The sequence below is a fragment of the Coturnix japonica genome, chromosome 5, assembly GCF_001577835.2.
Source record: "Coturnix japonica isolate 7356 chromosome 5, Coturnix japonica 2.1, whole genome shotgun sequence".
Lineage (NCBI taxonomy): Eukaryota > Metazoa > Chordata > Aves > Galliformes > Phasianidae > Coturnix > Coturnix japonica.
This window is the reverse complement of record NC_029520.1, coordinates 43,913,514-43,929,709: the sequence shown is the minus strand read 5'-3', so window position 1 is coordinate 43,929,709 and position 16,196 is coordinate 43,913,514. Positions and strand designations below refer to the sequence as shown.

General features: G+C 36.5%; 1 protein-coding gene across 8 annotated transcripts in view; it reads right to left on the bottom strand.

Annotated features, from left to right (window-relative positions):
• Nucleotides 1-16,196, bottom strand: part of EML1 (EMAP like 1) — a 112,599-nt gene that overhangs the window by 31,135 nt on the left and 65,268 nt on the right. For 3 of the 8 annotated variants that reach the window (XM_015865509.2, XM_015865507.1, XM_015865508.1), the window contains 4 exons: nt 14,639-14,701; nt 11,481-11,613; nt 6,279-6,326; nt 3,187-3,321 (listed from right to left, as the gene is read on the bottom strand). In XM_015865509.2, coding sequence (XP_015720995.1) covers nt 3,187-3,321; nt 6,279-6,326; nt 11,481-11,613; nt 14,639-14,701 — 379 coding nt within the window. The remainder of the gene's footprint in view (nt 1-3,186; nt 3,322-6,278; nt 6,327-11,480; nt 11,614-14,638; nt 14,702-16,196) is intronic. The other 5 variants (XM_015865512.1, XM_015865516.2, XM_015865514.1 and 2 more) reach the window with 3 other exon arrangements.

The following is a 16,196-nucleotide window of genomic DNA, read 5'->3' as shown; positions in this document are numbered from 1 at the left end:
GGTATATGTAGGTATTTGCTTCATGGTTTTGCTCTCTCTGAATTTAAGGAACAAAATAAAATTTGAATGGTGCTTTCCTAAAGATTTTACATAAAAGATGGAACTGCCCAAATGGTTCCTGATGAACTACGGTATTCAGTGAAACCCAGGAAAACACATGTCCATCATTATTAAAGCACCTTCTTTCCCTGTGCAGTACATGAAAGACAAGTGAAATCCACTTGCCATTTTGACTTGAGAAAACTATCTGGGAAAAAGTGAGGGAAAAATACATAAATACATGTGGATAAGGAACAGACAGAAGAGTCGCTCTCTGGGTAGTACTACCCTGCTACGCTGGACAGAAAGAAGAAATCTTTCTCAAGAAATAACAGTTGTTTTGGGCATTTTTAATCATTCACCACTATGTAATTAATCTTGAGGGAGCTGTTTCTGATGAAACAGAAGGGTCATTAAGCCATACTAAGTAGTTATCTTTTTCCCAGCCCTATATTCATCGTACTCAGTACATTTATTGAAACATCAGGTTACTACAGCATAGCTCCGAGTGATCCCAAAAGAGTCGAGAACTCCACAACTTCAGTGGAGAGATGCATGAAAAGGATGAAGTACCCACAGAGCTTTGAAATGCAATATCCACATCAGATCCAGAACTGCACAGGCAGATAAAGAGAAATCTAAAAACTGCTTGCAGGATTTTTTCTAAGCATGAAAGATTCCCTCTCGCTACAAATGAAACTGAAGCCACAACAAGCAATTTGAGTATTATTCTTTTTCCTTTGATTTGAATCTGCTGTATTGAAAATAATATATTTTTCTAATGATTGAACCAACCAACAAAATAATTCTCTGGGTCCCACCTGGTACAGCAGATTCTCATAATACCAGCCTGGATATTAATCATGCAACAAAATTCTTGCACCGATCTTGCCCACAGAGCCAATCTAAATAAATACCATGATGCATTACCATTTTTAGCACCAAGACTAAATTGTTTTCTTATGAGTGAAGACATTTATAGAAAATAAGCTGTTTATGGGATGCAGCATTTGTCAGAAACGCTTCATTTCTAGAGACAAGACCTCCCAGATCTGAATTGTCCATGCTGTCTTATTCAAGCTAATGCGAATAGCTGATTCATTACAGTAATAAAGCAAACCATGTGTACCTTCTAATTATAAAAATCCTAACCAGACACAGAGCTTTGACTGCTCCTTTTCTCTTTTCCGTGATCTTGAATCATTTCCTACTTACCTAAAACTTAACAAGGACTTACCTCTTGCTCAGAGTGATAGTGAACTGGGACACCTCAGGCTACAGTCACTTCCTCATCCTTTATTATTAAAGCTTCTTAAAATATCTTTCTAAAGCAACATGGCTTTGCATAATGGCTACAATTGTACATACAAGTATGTTGAAAAACAGTAATTTCACAATTGCCTTCTTAGATTTCTGTCATGCATTCTGCTTTAAACCTCATCTAGAGACCAGATATTACACAAGAAATGAAAAGACAGCGAGTAGATAAGTAATGCTCTCTTCTTCATTCTTACACACACATAGTTAGCTTTAGGAGGACAGCTTTAGCTCCTGGCATATAGAAGAGAAGTGAGCGTGAATCTAGTCCCATGACTCTTGCTCTATGTTCTGCACAGTTTCCTGCCTTCAGCAGAAATTATGAGGAAGACTTTAGGAAGACTTTACCTAGACTATTCCATAGGATAAAGACTTTCTTCAATAAGGTAAGAGCTGTGGCTCTGAACATCTGCAGGCTCCATGTGATATAAGAAATCAGGCCTTTTATCTCCTGGGAAAACTCTCTAACCACACAATTATTGCTCTAACAGCAGCATCAGCCACGCTAGCTCCACCTAATGCTATCTAACATGGTCTCTCAATTAGTTCCTTAGGAAATTTCATTTAAATAATGTATTTCATACATTATTTACATATTGCTTCACTTGTTTATGGGAGCACGTCCCCAAACCCAAATTAAGTGATTTCTAATATATGGTGACTGGATTGAATCCCTTGTGACCCGATTAAATGTCTGCTGAATTATGTAAATATCTGAATTCTGTTACAAGAGTATGAAAAATTTTAAAGTATCTTGGTAAAATTTCAATCAATTTTCAATCTAGAAACAAAACAATTTTGCAGATAATCATCAATTTTATCTTTTCCTTTCTCCCCCCACTTCTTAACTGTTTGTGAATCAATCTTTTTTTTTTAAGTTTATAGTACCACTATGTAGTTATTAAAAGTTGTATCTTTTCTTCTTTTAAATAATCAAAAATGTAACTAATGTTCTCATCTGGTTTCTTTAGTAGCTTTAATATAAAACTAATTTCAGATAAGTAGCACCTTATGCAGGTATAAAGTAGCAAGGAATAGCTTCAAAACAAAACTAGTAGTAATTCAATCACCCACTTTTAGCTGCTGCCTATTACTTGACAACAACCTCAGTCAATCTCCACACTGAGGGAAGATGCTAAAGAGATTAAAATATGAAGTTGTAGAATCATGGAATATCCCAAGTTGGAAGGGACCCATCAGGATCACTGAGTTCAACAAGAAGTTTTGTGTCCTGCCATTGTCTCATCAGCAATCCCAATGACTCTTATAAAGGCACTCATGCATAGAGATGCAGAACAGATGAATTACATTATTATGTACTCTTCGTCAACACTGTGTTTCTCAAAACTATCATCAACACCTCTTTTTACATAGGGAACTGTAGCAGGACAGATAATAGGTGTAATTGCCATGGCTAATGGCCAAAACCTGTCTAGGAAATATGGGAAAGAATTGATTAGCCAAAACACTGATTTCACCACAAACAGTAAATAACCTGTATCTTCAAGACATCCTATTCTGAAACTCTTGGAAAAGACATTCTCCTTTAGTTACTGTCAGCAATACAGAGAAACACCATCAAGATGCACAGAGATGCACATTTATTTACTCTGCTTCTTTGGATAGTTCCTGCACATAAGTCTATTTCTCCATTCCTCATTCATCTGACATTTCTAAATTTGAAAAAAAAAAAAAAAGATTTGAAGTCTTTTGGAATATGTATTTTTGACCAACTGGCGGGGGTTTAAAAACAAAAAAAAAACACAAACAAATTACACTGTTAGGGCAGAAGGCAAAAAGAAACCAGGATGGCCATTCAAGAAACACTACCTTTCACTGTTCTTTTTACCACTGGATGAGCTGCTGGTGGATCCAGTGCGGTTGCGACTCCCTTTGGAATCTCCATAGCTTTCCCTCCGGCCTCCCGGGGACACACGCTCAGAAGAGCTGGTTCTCTTAATAGTACTAATAAAAGAAAAGGGAGTAAGATTAACAGCAGAACTAGATAAGAACACACTTAAAGACAAACATCTCTGAGAAACGCATCTAGTAGAAAGCTGGCCATAAAAATAATAACATCATTTTTAATAAAAAACTATTTATTAAAGATCTTATATAAGAGCTTTGCTGAGTAACTTTTGCAATAGAGACCATCATACTTTTTTGCCCAACTATAAAAAAAAAAAAGGGTCACACTTATATCAGACATCTGTAACACCTACTTTTCATATAACTTCCCAGATCTTTGAATACCACCCCACAATTCAGAATTATCTCAAGACAGGGAGGACCCAAAGGAAGCACCAGACACCAGCAGACTACAGAAAATTAAAAAAGTAGGTCAAAATTTGAGCACTAGCAAGCTAACCAGTATCTGCATTCAAAATCAATTACACTGTGGTTCAAAGCTAGTTTTAACACACTCCAAAAAAAAAAAAAAACTATGAAAAATCTAAGCTAGCTCTCCATTCACTTGTCAAAAATACACGCTTCTACACTAAATGCACAAATAGATCACATTACCTGCATCCCCTGACAAGGGGAGAGGCTTAACCCTCTCATTTTTCAACTATCCCTTTGGCAAAGATGGCTGTAAGGTAGCTCCAGCATGACTTTCAGACAGAAAGCTCTCACTGACTGAGAACAAGGCACAACAGAAGCAATATCTATCACCCAGAGCATATAACAAAGGTGACAAAGTACTATGGTTTTCCATTAGTTCAAACTACTTTTTTCTAAAGCAATGCTCCCTAGGGGCAAAGGGAGTAGGTGACAAGTGAGCTGAGCTAGGTCCCTTGCTTTACTCCTTTCCCTGAGATGCAGAGCAGCTGTGCCTGGGACGAGGGAGGAACCACTTCCAAAGCACCAACTGGATAGGACTTGGTACAGACTCCTCCTTTCACCCAACTCAGCCCTCTGTCTGCTTTACCCTCCCCAAAGATAAGAGCAGGGACATCTATGCATCTCACATCCTAGTCATGTTCTGTCCCTTCACATAAACATTTCATCTTTTTCTGCTCCTGCGCTCCAGGACCCAGTCTCTTTCCAGTCAGTCCCTTTGCCAACCCCAGCCCTGTTACTTTTTCCACTCAGAGCTCTGCTTACCAAGAGGCTCAGTTCAGGCATCACCATGGACTATCCCAGGCCATTGCATCAACTTCTAAAAACCACCCCCTGCCATGTTACCTCAGTCAGCTCCTCAGAGTGCCCCACTTCATGCATAATGTAAAAAACAGAGGCATCAACTCTTCATAAGTAAAGGAAGCGAAGCAGACTTTTCTGCATGGTCAACACACATAACTGTACAATACAATGGACAGATCTGAGCTCAAGCCACAGCAAAGACAATATTTTTCTGAGAGGAAGCTCCATGCATTCAGGGCAGAGCAGATACAACTTGTGATGCATCTCAGATGGCTTGGCAAAAATCTTTCTGGAATATGCAGTGATAGTGCAGATATTCAGTGCTGTGTTATTGTATTAAAAACAAGCACCATTCAACGGATTAAGCTGAAACGAAAACGTTTCTGTGGAGAAAATGATGTAAGAGAGCAAGCAGAATGATAAGCTGCACACAGGGACAGACAAATAATGCACAAGAGAAGCAAAAGGCAGTGAAAACTCAATTCTGTTGTCACTTCTGGTATTACTGTTTCCTAAGCTAGGCTAACCCTCCCCAAGTCTTCTCAATATCAAATGCATGAAAACCTATATATTAAGTAATTAAGTAGCACGCTACAAACAATTAACAATTCTCTGACTCTACTAACATCATTCCATATAACTTTACCCTAGGCTAACATAAAGCAGCCCCAGTACTGAAAAATTTTGCTCCATGTAAATTATCTTTATCAGCATGTGCCCTTTCACTGGATTTTACTAATGCAAAACATCAGCTCTGTGTGATTTTGTAGTCAAAATAAGGGTTTGATACATCTTCTCTTTAACCAAAAAAAGAAGACGCAACATCAGCCAACACTGAAATTAGATGAAGGAAATCACAAAATTATGCTATCATCAGAATAACTACTGTAGCAGTCATGGAAGCAATTCTAAGCTAATTTAATATCGCTTGAGGTTTTATTTTTACAGCTATCAACATTCAAAAGATAAATGATGGATAAAAAATGAACAGGCCTAAAGCTTAGAAGTGCAATGATATCTTTTGACTGATGAAGCCTCATATCAGTATAAAAACTTCTTTTACCACAATGAAGAACAAAACTCTTTTAAGTTATTTTATGTCTATTAGTGCTTAAACTAACTCGCCAAAATACCTTCTGACAAATTTTAAACTTCCACCAACAGCAAAAGCCCAGTGAGATGTATTAGCAAATGATCAGAAAAAGAGGATCACAGCAGGATATTTTAATTCCATTACATTAACTCCATTTTGGCATATGCATATTTTGGTTTCTCCAGTGTTTAATATCAGTATGGCTGCAGCAGATAAACGGACACCTGAGAAAGAATTTAAAATAAGAAATACTCATTTAAATTACAAGACTGTAAGAACATGACTGGATTCCAGAATTTGGCTTCCACATTAGTGATATGAAAAGAGAACATTCTCAATTTTTTTAATCAAAAGGTAACATTTGTTAACATCATTTCTAAAGGAAGGATTTTAAACATCATTTAAGACAGGAATGAGAGTTAATGAAATCTAGTAAAAGTGACGTTAGCATAAGAGAATGGAGATAACATCAGAAATCATTACTGGATAAGTTCAGTAATGCATTTATCAGCAACAAGAAGTTTTAAATGTACTTCTGAAAGTGTTAAAAATGGGAGTAATAAATACAGATAAGTTCTACAGTGTTAATGCTGCCACTAAAACAGCCAGTTTCTATGACGTGAATCGGAACAGGAAGGAAAAACAATTGAGCTTCAACACTACAAAGCTATTAAGAATCCCTCACCTTAGAGCAGGCTTTTTCAGTTTGCATGCATTGAGAAGATTCACAGACCTGCTTAATCCACATTGAGAGGTGCGTAAACAAAGCAGAATAAAAAGTGAATGCAACAATAAGACACGGAAAAGACATTTAAAACAAGCTTACATTAAAAGACATCATTGCATGCATTTAAGGTATGAGGTCACGTGCAAGAATAAACAACAGCAATTATTGGTTCTGGCATCTGATCATTTCAAACCATACATTTAAGTACAACAATGTATCTTTGAATGACAAAATCATAGCAGTGCTCCAGATACACCGACTCTTTCTAAAGCTACTGAGAAAAAACACAGAAAATCAAAGAAGCGAAGGAAACAGACAGATGACCCAGCTAGGAGACAGAAGACCATTATGAAAGCAACAATAAGCACAAGAAAATAAATCTTGATACATATATACACACACTACTGCATAGCATGTATGTTTTACATGCTCGCATCATTGAATTGCACTGAGCAAACCTGGACAAAATATATGAATACATATAATCAAATTTCTGGAGGGAAAAATACTAGAGCTCGTACAATAATATACATTAAAATAGTTGTATAGTAGTGAAACTAATAATACTAATATTCTGAAACTTGTATAGCACTCCCGACTCTCATTTTAATCAATTAGAATGAATTCAAGAATAATATATGACTTTAATTTCATTACGCCTTTGAGCAAAGCACACTAATAACTTTAATTGTTAGAGATAAAGTGAAGTAGTGTAATGGCTTTCCACTTGAAGTTCAATGGATAGGCTTTTTGTATTTATACTCCTTTTATTTAATATCAGTTTTTAGAGAGTCAAGCATTAAATAGGAGACTAAACTGAAGTTTTGACACAGTTTGTGTGTGCCAGTTGCAAATCATTGCTGCCCCCTGAACATAATGTGGAACATTAATTCCAGGAGACCGAACAATTTCCTAGGGGCCATGTGTTTAGAGTTTAGAAGAACAAGAATTCATCTTATTAAAGTACTTTATTCTCCCTACAAACAAAGCTTTTTATGTTTTCTTTGTTCCAATTTCTTCCTTTTGATCTCCATTGTCAGCTTTGTAGCATTGTAGTACTTTACAATCTGCTCAGGAACAAAGAGTGACTGATTGGCTCTTTCTAAAAGAGAAAGTATATGCTGGCCTACAGTCTGCAGCAGCATCCCTACTGAGAAAGGTACCGACTGCATTCTCCTCCCTTATATTTTCTTTTCCTCTTTTTTCCCCTTCATCTATTGGAAACAAAGCTATCCTAGATGAGTCACAAAAACCTAGATTTTAATAGGGAACTCAAAACATTACTACTGTGCGCTGGACACATTCCAAAGGCAAATTTAGTGTTAAGCAATGAACTTCAAGCCACATTGCTTCTGAAAGGAAGAATGCTGGGGGAAGGGAAAGTTCTGTTCATGATAGAAAAAGTTCATCTTATGCTGAATGAAACTTTCAAACAATTATTCTACGTATAAGGTTCAGAATAAAAATCAGTATACAAAAAAAAAATCCTGACTTCCACAGCTTACAAGTAGTAAACACACTAGATATAAAAAAAAAAAAAATCAAAGTCCCTGAGACAAGGGGACAAGGAAGACTTGCAAACACTTTAAAAAAATGGGCAATTCTTGATTATCTGTATCAGGTGATTACCCAGATCATCTCTAAATCACTTCAGTTTCATGTCAGCCAGCTCGCACCTGGTAGCCACGTAGCTCTGCAGCACATACTGGTTCTGGATAAGAACTTTTGGTTCTAGTATCACCAACATCATCATTTTTAACATTATTTTAAGTCTCGCATTGCATTAATTACCATGTATTTTTAATCACCTGATTGACCTACGTGCTGTACTTGTGAATTTGCTGTATTCAGGTTATTTCGTTCCTTCCTTAACTTGGATAGTCATGTTTTGGCTATACAAGATCTAAATGCCAAAGGGGGGTTGGTGCCCTCAATTCTAAATTGAAGTCAGAGTCAGTTGAGGTTACTCAATGCTCTAACAGATCTGGTTCTAATTAACACATTGGGCCATATAACAACCTACTGATATTGCATTTTACATATGGAAAACCAATATGCATAAAGGTTAAGAGATTTGCATAAGGTCATTCAGAGAATGTGGCACAATTTGAATAAAAGTCTGTTAGTTCCACCCTTTCAGCCTCAATATTTTTTTTAATCATCTCCAGTGTTGTATTCCTGCCACAAGTAGTCATTTCCATTTCAAATATTAAAAGGGAAATCAGAAAAACGTCATGAACTCTGAACTGCATCTCCATGGTAATCCAGCAAGGAGGAGGAGCACTATGCCAATCTGTGGGTTCAGATGAGTTAACCAACACATATAAATGAGACTGTGTTTGTAGACATGTCAATAAACACATCTACTTCTAAGCAATAGAATGTATGGATGCACATTTGATCCCTGCAGAGATCATTTGTGCATGTTTGTACAGATAGGCATTACTTGCTGTTTTAACTGGAAACAATATACTTCCTAACCAAATATTTCAAATCAGAATTTACTTATTTTTAATCCCCTTTTCATAACAGGGTTCAGTGAAACATCTGGGAGAGACTCCATTAACCTTGAGGTTTGCCTGTGTTGAAAATATGTTCAACAAGAAGAAGAAAAAGATGCTATTTTCCTGTTATAGTATCTAAGCAGATGTTTGTAATTTTACAGGGCAGCAAACTGAAAGTTTAAAAGAAGACTCAAATAGAAAGGAGTTATTCTGCTTTATTATTACTAATTTTCTTTCACTTTTCAAATTTTGAAACAATTTTTTCTTTCTGCACCTATATTGTATATATACACCTACATAGTACATATACACTATATAGATATATTCAAACCAAAAATAAGCTTTACAAACATCTATAAGCACTTAATACTGTTTAGACCTTCAATTTCACATAATCACACCTACGCCAAGAATTAGTAGCAGTTTCAGAAATCACTTCATATGAGAACAGCACTGTTAAAATGTGATTGTTTATCAGAAACCATTAAAAACTACACATAATTCAAGGACCGATCAGTGCTCATTAAAGCTTCTTAACACAGACAACTCCTGCCCCCTATTTGACCTTGCTGCTACATTCCCCTGTTGCAACCCCCCCATTTTCATTGCGGTTTGGAACTGGATGATCTTTCAGGTCCCTTCCAACCTAAGCCATTCTACGATTCTACTTCTATACATATTCACAGCACTTGAATGTAAAACGGCCCATTATAAATATGAAGCATGAATGAACTCATATTAATGAGCTTATCTACTTCACTACTGGCAAGTTGGCTACTTCAAGCAGTTAAGATATATTCACCTATGAATACTGAATATTTTGTGCATGCTGTATTGCGAAAACACAAAACCCCTTCAGTTATTTTAAAGTTCATTTTAAAAAACAGAAGAGAATAATTTACTAAAAGTTGTCTACAGTAATTCACTGGTAGGGAGTTTAACACTCTACTCTGTTCCTCTTGTAGTATATATACACAATAAAATAATAAATAAAATTATATTAAAATTCTTATCCCAGGGAAGACTTCATTTACAGATGAGCCAAGGCAGTTATACAACAGTCACTCCCTAAGGATTCTCCATTAGGACTTTCCCACTAGCACAGAAGGTATCCAGAAAGCGCATGAGTGTGGTGGGAAGGCTGCAGAATGCCATTTATCTCAAGGATGTATAGAGTCATGACATTGCCCACAGGCTACAGAATGATCTTCACCTGCATCTGACCCATTCTGTACTGGAGCAGGAAGTCCTATGTTGAACCTTGGATAGCAAGTGCGCAGAATCACGGGTCCCACCCTACGTACACAAGTGAAACGAGCCAATACTTGGGCTCACTCTTTTTCTTTCTTTCAAATAAATACCACTTAAAACCCTGCTTTCAATTAACAGGAACAAACTTAGGAGACTTAAGAAAAAATAATATTTTTCCTTAAAAGTTCATGATACATAAAATAGTGCTCCTTTTAAAACACAAATCAATTTTCTCTTTAAAAGTCGAGTAATTCTATCCACTTGCAAAAATTCTGATAACATATTTCTGATAATGAATACGTTCATATTGTATTTACCTTCCTTCTCTTATCTTTGGCAAACTTGCCAAAGCCTGCAGCTGCAGTAAGACCCATTTCATAGGAGCCCAGTTCTATTTGTGTGACATTGAAACAAACAATGTTTTATAATGCTTTCTAATTTCAATTCTGCATAGAGTAGCTTCTCTACAATAACAAAATTTGGAGTTCTATGAAAACCAGTGGTCCTCAAATCAGTAACAGGGTGGCATACACTTAGTTGACATCTTCCCTTAGAAAGAGACCTTCAACAAAAAAAGCTTTAAACTATAGCATGTTAATACTCTCATCTCCACAACTTGCCTTTCTCAGACCTGACAGCATTGTCTTTACAAAAAGCTGAGGATGATACACACCCAAAGAAATGTTTCAAAAACAACAACCCCACTGCATACAATACAAGTATATATTTTAACAGGCAAACATTACAGCAGAGCAGCAGCAAAAGAACTGTCACATTTAACTTGAACTTGGCTCCACTCCATCTCTTGCATTTCTTATAACCCAGGTGTATAACAGGCATATAAGTAATCTATAAAATACACAACTGAAATTGAAACATCATTCCAATCATCTAACAGTAATAGTAAGGTATCTTAAGCTAGGTATTCCTTTGCATAAATTTGCATAAATGCGCTTGATGCTATTTTCCTCCCTGAGATACTTGAAACATTTCTAAGATGACTTACAAAAATCAACAAAGGTAGCACACTGATTTGTAATGGTAACACAGTTTCTCTACAGACTGCATGTTTTCTTCTTACTATTAGAAAATCCTTGCCTTTTTGTGTCATGTTACAAAACAGCACAGTAGAAACGCTTTATTCTCTGCGTTAGACTGCAGTAACAAGAAAGTAACAGAAACTGGTAGATTAAGCATTGTGTGTTCTTTTTAGGGTAATAACCTTAATTCTGATTAATCAGACCTAATGAGTTTAAAATCTCCTATAATTAACTCTGTCTTTTCATTCTGAACTAAGTATTCAGGCTACTGCTCTGAAAGTAAGAAAAAACATATATTGAGAAGCTTGAAGAAGATCCATTATTCCCTCAGTTTAACAATTACAGTGCTTCCAAGGGATGCATACCTTTTTGCTGCTGGTGATACAGTTTCTTTTCTGGTTCCTGATGGAGAAGGTAAAGAGCCACTTGGTTTCTTTGGTAACACAGTTCCATTATTAACAGTTGTCCTTAAAGGCAGCGTTTGTACCAGCGGTCTTGCTGCAAAACAAGTAGAGGATTAAATCATTGTTTACATATTCTTTCCTTTTTTTCCTCTAGCAAACAAAATAAAAATATTTTGAAATAGCTGTAGAGTATCCTCCCCCTTCACTATTACCAAAGTTATGTGGATGCAGGTTTTGAAGATGATTTAAGTATCTTTTTATTCATAATCATATTAAACCATCTGCACGTGGATTAAGAACACAATTCCACAGCCTGTACCATCTACAAAATCCTGTTCTAGCTCAGTCAGATTACAGGTAGACACAAAGGCAGTAGCTGCCACCAAAAGCAATCCTGTTAAAAGAACACCTGTCTATCATCCACCTGGATGATATTTGGAAGAGTGCTAGAAATAAAGGTAAGTCACAGTTCCAGAAACTTCTGGTCTTCAACATACTTACAAGCTTTCCACAAGAAAATAATCTGTTAATAAATCCTTATTCTCCAGCTACATACATCTGACTTCTTTTTGAGACTGTAGGCTGTTCTTACTGAAAGGAATTTTATCCATCAATCAGAAAAAGCTTTGAAATCATCAAAACAGCAGATTTCATCAGCTGACATTATCTAGCTGTATTCTGATCACATGTTGATCATAAAGTGTTACACATGTGTAAACTGTAACTACTAGTAGAATAACTGAAAAGTTCCATTCCAGTGCATTAGAAATTAGTTGCAAAAACAAAAAGCGGTTAAAACTGCAAGCAGTGAGTACTTACATGAAAACTTACATTACAAAGCAAACCTTGGAAACATAGGAAACATAGACAAGCGTGTCAGTGCTCTCTGCACAGCAGGGAAGAAAACTGAAGCTCTATATGTCACCTGAAATTCAACATCACTTCATATTACAGCCATCTTTGTGAAGATGCCAAAAGTCTCCAGGTTCAGAGAAAGAATACCCAGGAGAAAGTAAATGTTCATAAGACACTTAAGAAACACAAGAAAAAAGTCTGGCATCATCTCAAAGCTGAGGGAAAACAGCTATGAAATACTGTGGGGAAAAAAACTGCACAGGATAAATCTAAAATGATAAATAAATTAAAAAACCCAATCCCTAACAACTGTATTCAGATCTAGATTAAGATATGCTTGCATTTTATTGTAGTATAGATTGTAATCACGTATCGACTTGTTCACCTAAAGTTCTCGTACACTGAAGAAAAAACAGTGAAAGACTGTGACTTGAGGAGAATGCATCGGTAAATAAGGTTTACTTGTGAATGCAAGTTTCAAGATGAGTGATACCTGTTTGACACATACTGAAATATTTTAACACAGTTAACTACGTAGCTGTTTGTTACATATTCATCATTTATTTATTATACCCATCAGGAAACAGTGAAGAAATAAGGCTTGTTTGGCTTAGATGACTGAAGAATGACATGAAAACAAGTCACCAAAGAAATAAAGAAAAACTCTGGGCTCCCTAAAGATAGGAGAAGCGAGAAGCTGGGATTGATGGATTTAAATAGTACCATTCTTACCAAAGGTAAAAAGAACAAAAGCAGTCTGACATCATGGGCAGCTTTAAGGAAAGGTGAAACAAGACTTGAACGAACTCATGGTGCCTCCCAGCCCTGTTTCGATGATCTATTTTAACATGCTAATACTGTCTTTAGAACTGTATTGATTTTTCACTGTGCTAGAATTAATTTTGTTCATAGCTGCTCTTATAGCTCTTTGTTTTGGATCTGTGACCAAAACAGAGTTGACAGCACACTGATATCTAAGTTGCTGCAGAGCAGTGCTTACACTAAGCCAAGGACACTTCAGCTTCTCAAGCTGCCCTGCAAGTAAGGAGCTGGGGCTGCACCAGGAGCTGGAAGAGGACGCTGCGAGGACAGCTGACCCAGACAGAACAAAGAGGTACTCCGTTTCATACAGTATCATGCTCAGCAATAAGAACTGAAGGAGAGAATGGGGAAGCGAAGGACATCGCAAACATTGCCTTTTGTCTTCCCAAGCCATCATTGTGCATAATGAGTTCTGTTTTCCAAACAGATGAACATCTGCTCACCAATTGAAAGTAGTGAATCCATTCCTTGTTTTGCTTTGTTGGCATGCATAGCTTTGCTTCACCTACCAAACTGTAGGTATCTCAGCCCAGGAGCTTTCTGGTTTTCACTTTTCCAGTTCTCTCCCCTGTCCCACTGGGGAAGAGTGAGTGGCTGTGGGGAACTCCACTGCCTGCCAGGGTCAACCCACAACAAGTGGCACCGCAAAACAGCTGAAACTTACTGTACTTCAGCTTCTCACAGTCAAGGAAACAGATATTATGATCCTATTTACTTCTACAGTATTTTGCTCTACTATGACTCCTACCCAACTGCTGAAATGTACTAATTATGCCTTAATGCATGTTTATTATATAACTAACACACAAAAGCAGATTCTGTTGTATATTATAGAATCGTGGCTACAGTTCAGCAGTTGCACACTTGTTTCCTGACACAATCACTGCAGTTCACAACAGTTTCATGAAGCTTTGAGATCGCAAATTAGAATAATAACTGAAGTTAAACAAATAAAATATTTCTTCTTTGTTGTTATATAAAAATACCTCTTAAAGGGAAGTTGAAGTGAATTCCAATGGGCATTGGTTTATTCTTTTAGCCCTATGAAATTGAAGCTAGCAGGAGCCAGTAACAATGCCTGTAACTTTTGATTGTCAAAGGTTTTTGCTCTAAATCCAAACCAAACTGAGACTCCACATTTGTAGAGCTGGACATCTAAAGATTGAGCCCCGTGAGTAGGTACTGTTGAAAGCAACAACATAAAATCTTACATAGCACACAGAAAAGCTACAAATCATTCACTTATTCCGCTACTTATTCTGGAGCTACTTAGTTTTATTTACAAAGCTATTTCACACCAGTGGTAATTAACGCAACAGTCAAACAACCACAAACACATCATTAACTGTTAGAAGCAGTGGATGTCAGTAACTCAAACGCACTCAGATTACTGCTTTGTCAGTAACATTTATTTGGGAAGTTCTGTTGCGTCGAGGTCTTACCTGTGGTAGCAGCACTGACATGTTTACCAGCCTCAGCAGCAGCTTTTTTAATCATACTCTGATCTATGGATTAATAGGGCCATTAAGTTTACAAACAAACCAATAATTATAAAAGGAAAGAATAACAAACAAAGAGTAAAACAAAGACAGGAAACATACTGAACTCCACAAAGTAGCTGAATCAAATAAGGAAGAAATAAAGCCACATTGGCGAAGGAGCTCCACAAACAGAAGATAAGCAGCTCTGTGTCTATGACGTATACTGTTTTTAAGCTGCCTAGCTCAAGTCTAGAACAAGAAGGTGCAGAGAGACTGAAAACAAGCTTAAGCTTTTCTGCATTACTTTTTTGCTAGCCTTACACTTGAATCTTTAAGCCAATTTCACTTATGAAGTATTCAGAAAATGGAGTTCTCTGTCCCATGAATTTTCTTATTTCAGACTTTAAGCAGAACAGTGGGGATTCATTTTCTCTTTCAAGGTTAAGAACCTTCCCACAGTTCACACACACTTTAATCAAAGGCCACAGAGGAAACAAAAGAAAGATCGCATAGTATGTTTCAAACAACAGTGGATAAGATTTTATAACACTGTGAGACCAATTTTCACTTTTTAACATTGTATATGAGGAATTAGTCATTAAATAATCAATAAGAAGAAAGTAAATCAAGTGCCAGTCAGCACACATGATGACACAAGAAGCCACAGTCCCCAGTTTCATCATGTCCAAGCAGGCCCCACAGGAGGCCACTGAAATGCTTTTCTGAATTACAGTACTGAAATGGAACTTGGCCTTCTGGGCTAAGTCTTTTATGAAATAGCTGTGCCTTCTATATTAAAAATAGGTTATCATAGAAATGCATCATACTTGACATACCAGCTGGAAGAAACAATCAGGATACTTCACATTTGGTTTTGTGTTATAAATTATGTTTAATAAGGCTGACCATACAATGATGGTACAACTGGTATATAATAAAATTAAAGAAATTGAGTGGATTTATTTAGCAATTACCAAGATTCGTTTCAGCAATTTGTATGATGGCTTTTACCAAGCCCTATTTACATTACCACATATAAAGCTTCTTAAAGTGTAATTTCACACCCAGAGAAGTACTTACGCCACAAACACATTAAAAAAAATAAGCCATAGAAGGGCAGAAATATCAGCTTATAAAAGCTTCTTTGGAATATATGCTGAACTATGGCTTTGAATTTCTGCCATAACTAAGAAAACATTTCCTGATTTAGAACTCAATTGTTCACAAAATCCATGAAAATCTGGCTCTGTATTTTACTAAGCAAAGTCAGCAGGCAAGAACTGATCTGGTTACCATTCAGAAATAATAATTAAACTTTATTTCCTTCACACATCAGATAACATCTATTTTAAAGGCAACATAAAGCCACTTCATCTCTTGTACTAACACATTTTGTGGAACATTTTGTTCTAGTGGGAATTATCATTGGTAACATTCAACTTTTTGTTTTTCCCATTAAGACTAACAAATTCAGAATGAGGAGAATACAACACAGAGGGAAGAGAATGGGAGAACAAGA